This window comes from Oryzias latipes, chromosome 3, assembly GCF_002234675.1.
Source record: "Oryzias latipes chromosome 3, ASM223467v1".
Lineage (NCBI taxonomy): Eukaryota > Metazoa > Chordata > Actinopteri > Beloniformes > Adrianichthyidae > Oryzias > Oryzias latipes.
This window is the reverse complement of record NC_019861.2, coordinates 32,126,346-32,142,356: the sequence shown is the minus strand read 5'-3', so window position 1 is coordinate 32,142,356 and position 16,011 is coordinate 32,126,346. Positions and strand designations below refer to the sequence as shown.

At 43.8% G+C, this 16,011-nt stretch overlaps 1 protein-coding gene across 5 annotated transcripts in view; it reads left to right on the top strand.

The window, feature by feature from the left end:
• Positions 1-15,667, top strand: part of akap13 (A-kinase anchoring protein 13) — a 117,980-nt gene extending 102,313 nt beyond the window's left edge. For 3 of the 5 annotated variants that reach the window (XM_020700578.2, XM_011493920.3, XM_023953665.1), the window contains 14 exons: positions 86-203; positions 2,219-2,467; positions 2,547-2,623; positions 3,822-4,003; positions 4,802-4,884; positions 4,978-5,166; positions 7,287-7,433; positions 9,588-9,661; positions 9,843-9,887; positions 10,830-10,880; positions 10,957-11,238; positions 12,617-12,799; positions 13,477-13,762; positions 14,215-15,667. In XM_020700578.2, coding sequence (XP_020556237.2) covers positions 86-203; positions 2,219-2,467; positions 2,547-2,623; positions 3,822-4,003; positions 4,802-4,884; positions 4,978-5,166; positions 7,287-7,433; positions 9,588-9,661; positions 9,843-9,887; positions 10,830-10,880; positions 10,957-11,238; positions 12,617-12,799; positions 13,477-13,762; positions 14,215-14,267 — 2,019 coding nt within the window. In that variant the 3' untranslated portion in view covers positions 14,268-15,667. The remainder of the gene's footprint in view (positions 1-85; positions 204-2,218; positions 2,468-2,546; positions 2,624-3,821; positions 4,004-4,801; positions 4,885-4,977; positions 5,167-7,286; positions 7,434-9,587; positions 9,662-9,842; positions 9,888-10,829; positions 10,881-10,956; positions 11,239-12,616; positions 12,800-13,476; positions 13,763-14,214) is intronic. The other 2 variants (XM_020700574.2, XM_020700573.2) reach the window with 2 other exon arrangements.
• Positions 15,668-16,011: the final 344 nt, after the last annotated feature.

Here is a 16,011-nt window from a genome sequence, read left to right as displayed (position 1 = left end):
GCTCATCTGAGGTTCAGTTTCCCAGCTGACCCACCTGTTGGGTGAACACGTTTCACCGACGCACATTTTGTTCATGTTCTTCCAGAAAAAGATGAGCAGCAGTATTGTGCGGCGGCTCGGGATCCCAGAATGCATCTTGCTGGTGACCCAGAGGATAACAAAGTACCCTGTGCTGATTCAGAGGATGCTGCAGCACACCAAAGGTCGGCTTTCTCTCTTTTCTTCTACGCTCACAGGTAGAACTCACAGCGTTTGGACTGCACAGGGGGTTGAGAAAAGGCATCGTTAACTGCAGAATCAGTAGTTTCAGCTTCCAGAGTAGATGAGTAAAAGAAATCTCACATAATTAACAGGTAGAATTACTTTAGTTGAACCCATGAAACCACTTGTGGACAATTCAAAACCACAAAGTGGTTTAAGGTTTTTTTTTTTTTTTAAATATGTCACCACCAAATCAACTTAAATGTTTCAAAAGCTCTGTCATAAAAGTTTTAAGATCTCCGCAGCGTAGAACATCATGAGCCCAGCACCATCCGCAGTGATTCTTGACAAAAAAAACCACACAAAATAAGCCTTTTTAAAAACAAAAACGTATTTCATTCGCCGGTGTGTTCCTGGAAGCTTCCTCAAAGGCAGATTTTCTCTCACACGCCACTTCATATATTTAGAGGAAGCTGGAAAAAGGTGTTTTTCTGAATAAAAGATTAAGCAGAATTTAGGAAGCTGAAATATTTCACAGCATATTTATATCTGATTTGAAGCCGCTCTCATCAGCTGGCTTCCCGTAGCGCACCTTCTCCGTAATCCTTCCCAGGAGCCTCTTTATGGATCCATGTGGGATGAGGGACTTAATCCCCAGTGTACTTTCAGAAAACTCTTTCCTGCCAACTGTCATATACACCCAAAAGAAACAAACACGATACACCGAGTTGGATAGACTGTTTTGCTGATGTGAAGTGTTGAAGCACAAGAAGCTTAGAAGGAGAATCTCATATTTGGAGGGAGTGTCATTCACTCCGTTTTTCGTCCTGCAGACCTTCAAACCCGCTTTGTGTTTCTCTCTGCTGCTGCATTTTAAGACCAATACACCAGTGCTAGAATGATGGATGCTGGGGGATCAGGGGATCAGTTCTCCCTTCAGTGACCTTAAATCAGGGTCGACCCACAAGTATAAAACATTCAAAAAGTCATGAATATTTACTGACTATTATATTTACAGTTTATTTTTTCATTCCCAAATTAATACAAGCTTTGACAACCTGAATAAGTTATCAGTTAAAAAACAGCTTGGCTTTTAGAAAAAGAAAGATATTCAATTTTTTTGGGGGTGAAATTTAAAATATAAGAGTGAACAGAGCAGTGATTTTGCACAATTTTAGTTTGACAGCAACATTTGTTGAATATCAAACCCTGAAGGACGCTTTAGAGGCGTCAGTGGGTCAAAATGCGAAGCAACATTTGATCAGCTATCTTACTAGATGTTAAGTCAGAAAAGGGATTGTTTGTTGCCATAACAACCACCACTGCTTGATGAAAGCAGTGCTGTTAACGGTTTTGGACTCAAACACTCTTGTGGGGACGTTTGTTCATTTGGTAACCAAAAGAAAATGTACCTAATTCATTTCCTGTTAGATCTGTTTTTAAAAAAAAAATATATTCATTCATGTAAATACATTATTTTTAGTAGGAATATTTTTCCTGATGGGAATGCAAAACTTTCCTGCTTCGACGCAACAAGAACACTGATTGGTTTCTGCGGATGAGCAGGATCTGTCGCGGTTGTATCTGTAAAATTATCCAGGAAAATTGTGAATATTATAAGAAATCTTTTTGCTGACATAAATATTTGAATTTTCTTTTTAACTTGATCATAAACATTTGAGAATATTTGAATATCAAAGTCAATATTCATTATTGCATGTATATTTTGTATGTGTATAAGTTTGTATGTATATATATATTGGAGTTTTTCTTCCCTGTATATTTCGGATTTATTTTATTTTGCTGCTACTACAACTGAAATTCCCTACGGGAATTAATAAAGTTGATCTTAATGTTAATCTCTCACTGGAGGTTGAAGTGAACTCATGGGTTTTCTCTCGAACGGGATCGATCGATTATTACTGAAGGGAAACATCCAAACCAAAATGTTGGTTTTGAGTGGGTCTTTATTATTTTCATGTAAAACTGCTGCCCTTTCTCCCGCTCTTCATCTCAGAGAGCGACGAAGACTTCGAAGACCTGAACGAGTCCATCCGGCTGGTGAAGGAGGTGATCGCGGCGGTGGACAACAAGGTGAACGAGCACGAGAAGAGGCAGCGTCTGAAGGAGTTTCACAGCCGCATGGACAGCAAGTCCATCATGACCATGAAGAACAAGCAGATGTTTGCCAGGGAGGACCTGCTGAGGAGAAGGCTGATCCATGACGGAGCGCTGCAGCTCAAGAACGCGCAGGGAAGGCTAAAGGGTGAGGGGGCGCTCACTCTGTTCGTTCTTCTCTTTGCAAATATGAATACCAACTCACCTGCTGGTTCTTGACCTTCCAGACGTCCACGCTCTGCTGCTGTCAGACGTCTTGGTCTTCCTCCAAGAGAAAGATCAGAAATACGTCTTTGCCATGCTGGTACGTCTCTGCCCTCCTCTTCTCCTTCCCTTACTCTGTCTGCTTTTTCATCAGGGAAGAAATCTGGGAGAAGTGCCGCTAGAAGGAATATTGTGGGATTGTAGGACCAGCAGCCTCTTAGCTTAATAAACTCCTCCTGTTTCACATTAACAGGGATGGAAGCAGAGGCCGAGGCCCCACAATCACATCCATCATTTAAAGGCATTTTTTGACATGTTTTAGTCGATGAGAGCAGATCTGTAAAACTTAAGACCCACTCATGTGAAAAGTTGTCTTCTTGTTGGATTTTTTCTGATGATGTAGCAAAAATATGAAGAAAATTAGGTTTAAAATTGCATTTCTGAGTATCTCAGCAGAAAAAAAACGATGTTTGAAAAAGACGTCTGGCATCTGGTTCAATACTGTTAGGCTGGATAGCTCTAATGTTGCTCGCCATTTTTGTTGCGCCACTAATATTAACTTGTGAGGGGCTGTAAGTTAGCATGTAAATCGAAAACTCTCAGCAACAGGGAGGGGTGTGGCTTTGCACCAATGGTCCCGCCCCCGTAACTTAAAGTGATTTTCTAATAAATTACTGCCACTCTGCAAGAACTATGTCCAAGAAAACAACACAAGTTTTTGTTGTTTTTTTGGCCTAAAAACTGCGGAATCATACTTAAAGGATCTTTGAAAATGGATCAAAAGATGATCTGAATGGGTCTGAATAACTACCCAAATCTATAAAGTCTAATGACCATTTGCTGTTAGAAATCCAGCTTTTCTCTTCTGGATGATGCTTGAAAATGGGTTCACAAGTTTGACCTAAACGTTGGCAGGCTGGTTCAGAATTTGGTCTGACTTCTTTGCGGTTTATCTTGACTCACTTTGCAGAAAGGATGTTGGGATGTGGTCACAGCTGAGCTGTCTGACTTGATGCAACAGAAAACCGATTATGGTTAAGCTGCAAGCTTTCAGCATCGTCATTTGTCCTCCTTGCTCTTCACTAAATATCTTTTTCCACATCTTATCATCTCGTCATTGTTTCTTCCCTCCTCTTCCCCCTCATCACCCCCCCCTTCTGTTTCCCTCCTCTGCAACCCTCCATTCCTCCTGTTTTTCCATCCTCTCCTCCCTCTCGACCCTCCCACTTTCTTTTTTTTCCCCTGTCCTCTTCTCCCGTGCCCTCCCCCTCCTCAAACCCCCCCTTTCTCCCTCGCAGGACCAGCGCTCCACCGTCCTCTCCCTCCAAAAGCTGATCGTCCGTGAGGTCGCCAACAAGGAGCGCGGCCTCTTCCTCATCACGGCGGGCACCGACAAGCCCGAGATGATGGAGGTCCTGGCCAGCTCCAAGGAGGAACGCAACACTTGGATGCAGCTCATCCAGGGAAGCATGCAGTCCATGTGAGTTTAGAAGATTCTTTCCTTCTGTTCCGTCTGAACGCCTGTGCGGTAAACGGGATCCCGTCCGGATCTTAGGATGGCAACACTCAGGACTGTGCTGTCAGGAGGATTAGCCAGACTCTACCTGGGGATGGAATGCACTCAGCGACGGCTTCAAGGGCCGCTCACTTTTAAGATGAGGGTTATGTGAATGCAGCCAGTAGGAAGGAGAAAGGTTTAGTTTATGTGTCTCGCTTCCCCAGGTCCCCCATTTCTCTCAGAGATACTGATTCCAGTTTAAACAACTGGCTGAAATGACAATGAAAACAGTCTGTCCTCGTGAAAAAAACCCACATTTTTTAATCTGAACTCGTCCAAAAAGCTCCAAATGAAAGAATAGAAGAGATAATCTGAACGTTTTTATATTTCTCACAGTTAAAGACCCACTCTGATCATCTTTTGATTATGATCACGTCGTTTTTACCAAAAATAAAAAATTGTGTGTCTTCTTCTAGGATATAGTTCCTGCAGAGTGGCAGTATTTCATAAGCCCCGCCCCTTTTCCCCATCCCCATTGGTCAGAGCTTGTAGCAAGGAGGTTTTGGCCCGCCCAGAGTATTGTCTGCATCACAAATACATTTAAGCTTTATTTTAAATAATAGATGAGAAAAAGGCCACAAGAATTCATGAAGAACACCATTTTCATTGGATTGGATCTTTAAATCCTTTATGAGATCTGTTTAGACGTTTGTTGAATTGTAAATTCTGTAAAGATTTTCTTGATTTTGGCTACTGACCTTATTCTCTTTGTGTTGGCAGGGATAAGGACGAGGATGAAGGGATTCCCAGTGAGACAGAAGACGACAAGAGACAACTGGAGAGCAAAGCCAGAGAGATGAGGGGTGAGGCAAAAATGAGGCATTTGCCTATGTGAAGGCAAAACCCGGTTACTATTCCTCTCACCGTCTCCACGCACTCCGTGTCTCACTGGACAGAAATGTTGAAGCAGAAGGACACGGAGATCATGTCTCTGCTGGAGGAGAAAGTGCGGCTCTTCAGGGGGATGTGGGAAGGCTTGAACCCGAGCGAAGAGGCCTCGCGGCAGGTCGAGCCTTTCTTCAGGTCAGCCTGCAGCCAGGAGCCGCCCCGGGGGGCTTCCATCATGAAAGATGCTCTGCAGGAAGGTAAGACTGAGCAAAGACGGATCAATTATGCATGTGATGGAGGAATATTTAAAGAATTCACAACAGTGAACACACCAGCAAGAACACCAATCCACTTCTCTTAGCACTCATACTTCCATTTTATTGAAAATGTCATCATTTAGATTTTGTTTCTTAGCCGCCGCTTAGTGCCACTGCAGATATTTGACATCCCGCCTCCTTCTACCGTATAATTTTCTCTGACACGGGACTGATTTGTATGTCAAGAAAATCCATTACAACCCTTGACATGAGAGATCGTCCTATTTCAGGTGTAATTGGCCCGGCGGCCTTGTGTCATCAGAGCTGAGAGGTCCAAAGTGTTTGTGTTCAGAAAAACCTTTAAGGGTTTCAGGTGTGAGCTGAGACTTTATTGGAGCTCTGCCTCTGCTGCTCTGTTCATAAAGTGTACATAAAAAAAACGGCAACAATCGCCATCCAATAAAGCCTTGTTATATATGAAGCGCTGATGTGTTTCTGCAGATAAAACTTAGTCAGTTTCACTCCCTTTAAAACCCACTCTGATGTTTTTGGTGTTTTTAACATGTAACAATATATTAAGGAACAGAAGCTTAAAGTCGCACTCCAGTCATCTTCTGATTTGTAGTAAAATTGTTTCCTTTTCATTATATTAATGCCGGTTTTAGGCAAAATAAAAAATACAAACCTGTAGGTTTACAGTACATAGTTTCTGCAGAGCGGCAGGAGTTCATTAGAAATTTACCTCTGAGTTGTTGTGGAAGTAAGCCTCCACTCATATCCCATTGTTCCTTTGTTTACACTCACTCCTGCTAGTTCACAACCCCTCTCAACCCGAGCTAACATTAATGGTGCAGCAAAATGGCGAGCAGCATTGGGACAGAGCAGGGAGACCCGCCCATTTCCGTTCATGAGGCATTTTTCTCATCAGCTCCTGATTCAAATACTAGTTTTAATCTTAAATTATTTGATATGTTTCCATTATCAAAAGAAAACAATTCTACAAGAACATGTTAAAAACACAAAAACAAGATTTTCATAGAAGTGGGTCTTTGAAATTGCATTGTGTGTTTCTTTATTCAAATTGTCGGCAGACGAAACAAAGTCGTTTGAAAAGGAAGTAGTTGTGATGTAGAAAATATGCTGTATGGGCCACAAGCTCCCTGCTCTGCTCCATTCTGATGCATCCACCTGGAGACAAATACATTTATGAACGAACGTCTTTGTTTTCTTCGTCTGAGCTGGAATCTGGATCAAAACTGTACGGCTGGATAGATCCAATATTGCTCGCCATTTTTGTCCCACGGTGATATCAAGTCGAAGGTGTACTGGGCTGTAAGCTGGCAGAAGAGAGCATGTAAACAGAGACCTCTCACCAACAGGGAGGTAAATCGAGGGTGATGGGATTTTTAATTTTGGCTAAAAATGGCATCATAATTAAAAGACCTCTGGGAATGCTTTTAGAATAGATCAAAAAATGATCAGAGTGGGTCTTCAAACTATTTACCCTTTCAGGTTATAAAAATTGGACTAGTGATGAAAGTGATGCTTCTTTTCTTTAATGATAGTTCTTTAGTGAACCACAATCACTCCTGGACAATACAGCTCTTGTTTAGAATCAACCGAATGACAGGAGAGTTGTTTTTTTTTTAAGTAGTTGTGAGGCTTCAGGCAACTGTTTTCTACAAAAGCACAAAGTCTGTGATTATCGTAGTCATTTGTTAAGCATTTTTCCAGGTTTGATGACTTCACATTAAAAGAATTATGGGTCTGTTCTGAGTGTTTTTGGCTGTAATTCCTTCCCGCCTTCCTGAGACGCCTGAAGCAGGAACCATCTTTGATGTCTTTCTCTTCCTGTTCTTTCCCTGGAAAAACCTTCAGTGCTGCTCATGCCTTCTCTGAGTCTGAATAAATTTGAGATTGCTAATATATTTAAACTTGGGACAAAGTAGCCTGTGTCTCCAACAGGTTGTCAATGGTTGCCTAGCAACAGGAGCCAGAGCAGAAGCGCCTGGCAGGATTCATGCGTGCAGAGATGAGCCGTAACACAGTTAGCCAGGCTAATTCACTTAGGGGAGCTGCGCATTAATGTCGCCCTCTGTGTGTTTGTGCGCATGCTGCAGTGGAGACGTTACAGGCGCTGGTGAACGGCAGCCTCGGGGGGGCGATGGCCAGCGTCCACGAGGGAGGAGGCGCCGGGCCGGTGTGTCTGCCTCGCCGCGCCGAGACCTTCGGAGGCTTCGACAGTCACCAGATGCACATCAGCAAAAGTAAGGACCACCGCTCTGTCGACCCTGCTGCCCCTCACCGGCTGCCCTGCACCGACTGCAAATGAGCAGATGCTGAAAGCCCGCTTCCACTTTAAATGCCTTTTATTTTATTTATTTTTTTCATCTTCAAACAAAGTTTTGGTGCAGACATAGCTGCAGGCTTCACAGCCAGCACTTCCCACAATGCCCCTGTTCTCTACGGTGAGCAAAGCGTTTCAGACGGGAGCTTGGACAGCAGAGCGGGAGGCTTCCTGGGGGAAATGTGGCCTGAGGCGCTACCTCTGAACTGACTGCCTTCAAGCTGATAGTTTAACAGACTGAACTCCAAAATTCACATATACATAACTGCAGAAAAACATTTTCATTAAAAAGAATATGAGCACAGATTTTTTTGAGGCAGTCAACAGATGATGTGATACGTTTTTACTAAGAGAAATGTGAAATATTTAAACATTAATGGAGATACTTAGCAGTTTTTGATTAAATATGTGCAAACAGGGACACAAAAAAGAAAGTCTGACATGAATTTTAGATATGAACGCTAAAAAAACAGCAAAAAACTAAAGTCAAAATCTCCCAGCCTCCACAGAGGAGCACAAGCAGCTCTCTTTTTCCCACCATAGAAATAATTCACATAAATCTGGCAGATAGCCGTGGACGAGTCCCTTCCATCACAGGAAGTGGGTGACGGCATCAACCGGTCACTTGTCAGTCATTAGGAACTGAACACTGAGCTGTGGTTTTCCACTGTGTTCGTCATGCATGACTCCATTTCCGTTTGTCACACAGACTTTTAAAGAAAAGTTAGCCGTCAATAAGGAACGAACACTGATGAAATGATGGCTGCTCTCACACTGGGCTGATTGTGTCTTTTGGAAATTCCCCTCTGAAAAGCAGAACACGCACATAACTCGGTACTTGTAAGTGAACCCTGAGCAGTTTACTACAGTGTGATTGCACACAGACGTTCTAGCAGATTGGAAGCGGCGTGCGTCACGATTTCTTCCTGGTGCTTACTTTTGGTCAGAGCGGGTTTAGGGAAATGGCTCCACCAAACGCGTAGTTGTTGTGATGTGATATTTAGTCTGCTTGGTTCATCCCTATGAATCTACATGAGTACTGGACTGAGTGGCCCCTCCCCCCTGGCATTCCAAACAGGAAATACCCTCTGGTTCCAAGAAACCAAGTTTCAAACGTGTAATTGGCAGACTTTGTGTAGCCCGCTTTCAAGAAGTTGGGGTGTGGACTTCCAACAAACTCACTCCTGATTGCAGAGACTCGTCGCCATCGAAATATTGACTCATGCCGACTCGGACCAATTACTGTTTACTGATGTCATCTGGCTCCAACGTGGCCTATCGCAGAAAAATGGCGACTGAATTGACTTAATTCGGTTGGAGCTGGAAGCAAGTCATTTTCTGTAGGTGACGGCACTCTCCCTTGCTACAGTTCTCATATACAGTCAGTGGTCCACCCTCAAAAGTGCAGTGTGAAAGAACACCAAAGGAAGGTGTTTCTTTTTTTAATTGAATCAGGTAAAATTGTATCTGCCTTATAACATTAAATGCGGGGAAAGACACAAAAAAAATTCAAAAGAATTCATTACATAAAAGGTACAAAGCATGTAGATGTCATTCAGAACAATAAGAAAACCATACCAGAATGTTTTTTTTATTAATTTATTCTTTGAAATGTTTAGTGAAGGCTCCTTTTTTAAGACATTTTTTTGTTTTAAGTTTTCTCTGCAGGAACAGAAGTTATTTTAATTCTTTAATAAAGCATTTTTTTTGTTCAGTTTTTGCATTTTTTTCCCCTTTTTGGTGTTTTGATTTAATTGTTTTATGATAAATGTTCATAATGCAAATTTTGATAACTATTAGGTTAAATTTACTTAAAAGAAATAAAAAAATTTGTTTGAACAAACCTGGGTCTTCTTAAGGGAAGGTACACGAAAAAAAACTGCAGATCAGGCTCTGTGGGCAGAGCAGAAATGATGGAGAGCTGCTTTGCTCCTCGTCCTTACATAAACTCCTCCCCTCTTTTATTGATGGCCCTGGAAACTATGAATCTATATTCTGCTGAACACTGAGCTCAACTGAAGTCAGCTTCTCTTCTCTGTTGATGCCTAATTTCCGCGCTTTCTTTACTATTCAGGTGGCGACCGAGACGAGAGTGAAGACGTGACGGGAGATCTGCGCAGGACGGAGTCTGACAGCGTTCTGAAGAAGGTCAGTGCAGGTTAAGACGAGTTTTTCTGGTGCAGCCACTGTCCGCCTTTTGGAGGACCATGCTGGATGCTCTCGTCTTTAGCCGCTTCTCCTGGATGCATGCATGCTGCTTGAACTCTGCAGGACAACTGTGTGAGAGGAAGAAGTGTGAGAGTCGTTCTCACTGTGTGTTTGTGTGCAGGGAGGGAACGCCAACCTGCTGCAGCTGCTCAAAAGGAACAGTGAGGTAACGCCCACTTCCCTTTCTTTAATGCACTTAGGCCGAATCCGAATTGCTTCCTTACCCCTACATTTATCCCTATGGTTATGGAAAAAATTGTGTCTTCAAATTTGGACATTACTACGACTCGATGATGCTTGAAAACATAAAACATCAGTCGTACGACTTCAAAAACTCCTGCAGGAACAAAATCTTTATACTTGCAATTAAATGTAGAAGTCCCTGCTCAGTGCACATCCAAGAAATCCTTCATGCCAGAGCGCAACATGGATCCCCCTACTGATGGAGGGATAACCAGTCGCTACGGCTCCTCCTTTAAAAAAACAAGCAGTAAAGCTTGAAATGCCCCTACAATTGGAGCAGTAGGGGGGAGCCATAGACGTAGGGAAGCAATTCGGATTCGGCCTCTGAGTCGCTGTTGGCAGAAAACAGACAAAACTCAGACCCAACATCACCTGACACTGCAGCAAAACTCTTGGTTGTGCATTTGCTGCATTCTCCCGTGAACTTCTAAAAAACACAACAAAAAAAGTAGACAGGAAGAAAAGTAAAGTTCACATCAACGCCGCTTGAATTTCCGACAGGGCGCTTCCTGATTCTTTAATCCAGAATTGTTCACATACACGAGTTGCAGGAGGAACCGGGAACGGCTCTCCCTGAGTCTGCTCCCGTCATCTTTGCAGCAGACAGGCCGTGTAATCTGAGTGAATTCACTGCGACGCTTCCAGACACACTGTTGTGTAACGGTTGTATGTGGGAACGGCGTGCTGGTAAACACCCACAGCACAGTAAAGGTCGAGTTTCTGGGCTCTCCTGAGAGGCGAAAATGTCAAATTCATGAACTAGAGTCACTGTTTTTCAAGCCACTCTTACATGAAAACTCAATAGAATAACTAAAGAAAGATGTCTCTGCATTCGTGTGAGATGCTGTCATCTTCTGTCCAACAGCAGCTCCTCCACAGCGTCTCCAACCTGCACCTCCTGCTCAGCAGTCTGCAGGTACGGCAGCCGCCTCGCATCACATCCATTCAGAGTGTTTGTGAGTGTAACCCTCTCCGCCTGGCCGTCGTTCCAGGCCGTGGTGGTCCAGCAGGACAGTTACATCGAGGAGCAGCGGCAGGCCCTGAGCGAGCGCTCCTCCTCCTCCTCCTCCTGCTCCGCCCTGTCCCGGCAGTCCTCGCGGCCCAGCTCGCTGGTGGAGCAGGAGAAGCAGCGCAGCCTGGAGAAGCAGCGCCAGGAGCTGGCCTCCCTGCAGAGACAACAGGCGGCTCACGCTGAGGAGAAGAGGAGGAAGGAGAGGGAGTGGGAGGTCCGGGAGCAGCAGCTTTCTGAGAAGGAGCTGCTGGTGCACTTACAGGTGACTGCAGATCCTCCTCATTGGTCTCTGATCAGCAGTTTTCCTCGCAAGGATTTCTTTTTTGCTCTCAAAAAAAGATTTTTTCGTTTGCGACACAAATGTTTTCACATCTCTCCCTATCTTTGATTTTACCTTCTGAGTTTAATTTTATCGTGAAATATCTGCCATCAAACAAACGAACGCATGTAAAATAAAAACATTTGTGTTGTAGACGCAAAAACATTTTTTAGAAGGAAAAAAAAAGTTTGTGAAAGAAAAAAAATAGTTTTTGAAAGCAAAAAACTAATTTTGAAGGAAAATATTTAATATTTTCATTCAGTTATGTTTGCAATGTCTTGACATAAATATCACTTTACGCACTTACGGTTTCATTTCACCGTACAGAATCTAATTTGTGATGTCAAAGTTTATCCATCAGATGTATCAGATAAAAAATGGCTCAAACTGTTTTCTGACCTTCAGAAATGAATAATTCTGATCTGAAAAAGTCTGTTTTTCCATTTCACGTTTCTATTACAGCCAGGGTCCTTCCTCTCACAGGTTTACTGATTTCTTACTGGTTTCTAGGAATAGTTTTAGAAAGTTTTAAAACACATTTAATTTTACTCGTTCAAATATATCTTCCCGGTGAGGCCAGCTAAAAGATGTGATGTTGGTTGGCTGGGATTTTATAGCATTGCCTCCAGCAGGCCACAGATTCTGCTCCACTGCTCTAGATATTCTGTTCCTGAGGTTGTGAAAACCCCCTGAGCTGGTGGAGGAGGAGTCTGCTTCACTTGGATGTCCACTTGTCTTCTGTCAAGCTTTCGTTTTCTCCCACTCATCTCCAACATGGCTTTCCTCTCCAAGCATGAATTAAAAATGTCCTTGGACTGAGAATTTGGAGGACTCTTGTAAACTCACCTGAGACCGGGGAGGTTTCTTTGAGCTGATCGGTAGGGACCAAAAGAAAACAAAGGTGCTTCAGGTGTTTTTGTGGGGCCAGATCTTCTCCAGCTGCACCACTTCAGCTCAATCACAGCCTGCGAAGGGGAAAGTTATTAAAGATGAAAAGTAAAAGTTGAGGAGGAAAAACTTCTCTGACTGCAAAATTTAAAACACAAGACACTGGAAATACTCCAGCGAAGCACAAGTTCCTTAAATCTAATATTTATTTAAACAGACACACGAGAAGAGTCTGAATAATTTAGTCTGCAGCAGTGAAGTCTTGACTTCCAGCTTTCTTCTTTCCTGCAGTCAACACCGGCATTAAGGCGGAACTACAGAACTTCAGAAGAACTTTTTACTTTTTGGCTTTTGGACTGACTTATTGCCAACGTCCTCTGCTTTCTTCTGAGTCATTTCAATAAATCGACGGATATGCATCTTCCACCCACTGCAGGAGGAGGAGGTGGAGAAGCAACACAAGGCGCTGGAGGCCGAAAAGCAGGAGCTGCAGATCCGGAAGGAGGAGTACCAGAAAGACCTGGAGCGGCTGAGAGACGCGCAGAGGAAGCTGGAGAGGGACAAGGAGGCTGTGCGGCGGCAGCTGGACAAGATGGAGGAGCTGCGACTGTCTGAGGTGAGCGGCGTGGATGAGCTTGTTCTGCTCAGCGGCACTACGGCAGGGCTAAGCAGAGGGGGTTCGAAAATTCCTCTTAATATTTGTCTGTTGAAGGAGTATCTGGAGTTGTTTGCATTTTCTACAAAAATCCACTGCATAAAAACATGTTTCTGATGACAAATCTGTTGGTTTAGCAGGCCGCTGGCTCTGTTAGAAGAAGTTTAATATTAAACCACAAAAATTTATTTGTTTGTCAAACAGAAAAAGACGGAAACCTAAACATTTTGTCTTGAAAAATGAGACTAAACAAGGAGAAAAATTGTAATTGAGACATGAAAAAAGATTTTTGATTTAGCACAAAGAGAAGATGGATTCCTTAAGACATGTAAGTCGGTCCTCTCCTGCCGGGTTGGTGATGATAACCAGGAGACTTCCGAGAAATCTGCAGCTCTCAGATGCTCTCAGACCCATGTTTTTAGCCTGATTCTGCCCCACAGGTGATACAAACTCTTCCGATGTTTGGGGTAGAAAGGTTTGTCGTCATGGTCACATGGACAGACAGAAAACCAAATCCATGCAGTCACCTGTCAGGAGCTGAAAATCCTCCCCTTCCTGTCCTCAGTGGAGCCTCTAAAGCCGTTAAAGTAAGCGTTCAGCTGCTGCTCGTGTCTGACTCTCCCCCCTCGCTCCTCCAGAGGACGCCCTCTACGACGTCCGACGAGTTCCTGTTCCCCGGCAGCTCCCAGTCTCTGGAGCTGGACCCGCTGGAGCTCTCCCCGTGCTCCTCCTCCTCCCTGCCGAGGATGCTGCCGCCGAGGTCGAAGCCCAAAGCGAAAGGCCTCAACCCCTTCACCTCCTCCGGCCTGAAGAGCAGCGACGCCAACAACCAGATCTCCAAGAGCTTCCTGCAGCTGACCAAGAGCAAGAGCAAAGACGGGAAGAAGAAGAAAAAGAGCAAAGGAGGCGGGGCCGCCGCTGCAGGTAAGAACTGTGGCCACAACTGAAAACACAGAGAGGAAAAGACGTCCAGAGTTACCAAACTCTGTTCTGGAAAATACTGAGAGCTGCCGAAAAAGATCAGCCTCCTCCCTGATGGAAGTTTCCATTTGGACTCACGCTGATCTGGTTTAGCAGGAATGTTCACAGTGGTCCAGCTGCAGAAATGCTCAGGAAAACGATTTTTTAGAGAAAAGAGGCTTTTTAGACTTTTGTAAACCCTTTTTTTTTTAAACTTTTGAAAACTGATCAAAAAATGAATAGAGTGTGACTTTATGAACCGGATCTTACTCATGTGAGGCTCGTGGCTTTTGGCCCCTCTGATCTGCGTTTTGTGAGCAGATGAGCAACAGAAGATCAGAAATGTCTCTGAAGTTTTATGTACAGGGAAACACGGATCGTATGTCACAGCAGAGTTGTTGTTCTTCTTCTTTCAGACTCTCAGCATGTCTCAGAGCCCCCTATGGACGGAGAGATCTTCTTCTGCTGAGGCACACCCCCACCTGTGCAGTGCAGCATGTTTAAAAGCTTTTATCTGTAAAGTAGAAAACCTGACATTTCCTGCATTTGTTTGGACGTTTAGATCCTTCCACGCAGCTCCGGACGTCAGAAATTCCCTAAAGAAGTGCTCCGGATCACTTTCAGGTGATCTGCCTCTCAATTTTGACCAAGTATTTGGACAGCGCGAGCCCCCCACCCCCACCCCACCCAGCAGCGTTGTTATTTTTATCCTGTCGTGGACGGAGGGTCGATCCACACAGATCTGAGTTTCAGCTGACTCCACAAGGCATGGGACGGTAGGCGATAACTAGAAAACGGAAACCACCGGAAGGGTTCTGCGTTTCCGCGGCAACATTTGTTCACCAGAATAGCCCATTTTTAGTGTCTCTGCTTCCACCGCAGCCAAGTGTGGGTTCAGCTCTGCAGACATGCTTCCTTCACCCAACTAAAAACTCCTCCTCTGCGTGTCGGATGACCAAGACTGTCCGGTTATTTCATGTTACTTTGGCACTTTTGGTGCTGAAACTTTAGTTTGTCCTTTTCTAGCTGTGTTTTTAATCCGGACTAACGAGTCGATGCGGAGCTGACTCTGCGATGTCGCAGCCGCCTGCTGGCCGGGTGGTTTTTTCTGCAGCGTCTCTCATCTCTGTACGCTCGTTTTTTTTTTCTTTTGTTTTTTTTTTTCTTCAGGACACCACATCCGGCCCGGTCTGCTATGAAGCGCGCGAGTCCAGGAAGCTGCTTCCGCGCCTTTTTATTTCAAGGTTTTGGTGGGATCCCTTTAAAGACAGTCAGAGAAATGAGCTTCTCATTGTTGCTTTTGGTGTATTTTATCCACCAGGGAGCGCTGCACCTAAGTTGTCTTTCGCCGGCGTCCATAGATTATATGACGAGCGTGGGCTGTCACGCATTCTGACAGTTTCCTCAAGGCGTTCATAATTGACTGAAGAGACAAATAAGTTGTCAGATTGTAGTTTCTTACTCCGTGAACGCTTCAGCTTTAACAAATGGGAAGGGAGGGGGGGAGGCGGCAGGGACAATCAGGAAAATGAAAGTGATGATCAGCCTGTAGCCTTAAACTTATCGATGAATGCACTCGAAGTAGAAGCCAGCGTCTCCTCAGGAGGAAGAGGAGGGTCTGCTTCATGCCGAAGGAAATGTTTGTACTAGGCACCTGGTACACACCCATTCTACACCATGTACAAAGAAGGGCAAACCTGTAAATAGGAATAATGTATAAAACAAATCCAATGTAAAAAAATAAAATAAACCCATTTGTCGTTTTATTCCAGCATTTTGTAAGAACGTTTTATTTATGTATCCTGCTCGCCTGCAGGTGGCAACGATGTAAAGCTCTATTTCTCTCACAATTAAAGAAGTAAGAAACACGCTGTGCTCTGGGAATTTGTCATCCGTTATCTGATCAAAAGTGATTTCAGTGCAACAATATTTCAGAAAAACAAGGCACTCATTAGGGTTTTTAGTTCACAGGTGTCGATGCAACAGAAACGCCGGAGTTGTATTTCTGTCATCTAAAAATCCATATTTTTTAGAAAAACAATCATAGGAGAAAATGCTTTAGGTGCATGACGTAAAGTGAAAGGATTTTGCATCAGTCATATGTGTACAAGGACAAAAACAGATGAATTAAAGGTACATCTGTAAGATTTATTTTTTAAGTGAACAATTGAATAATTAGGTAATCTGTTAAAAAGTTATCTTGAACGTTTTCA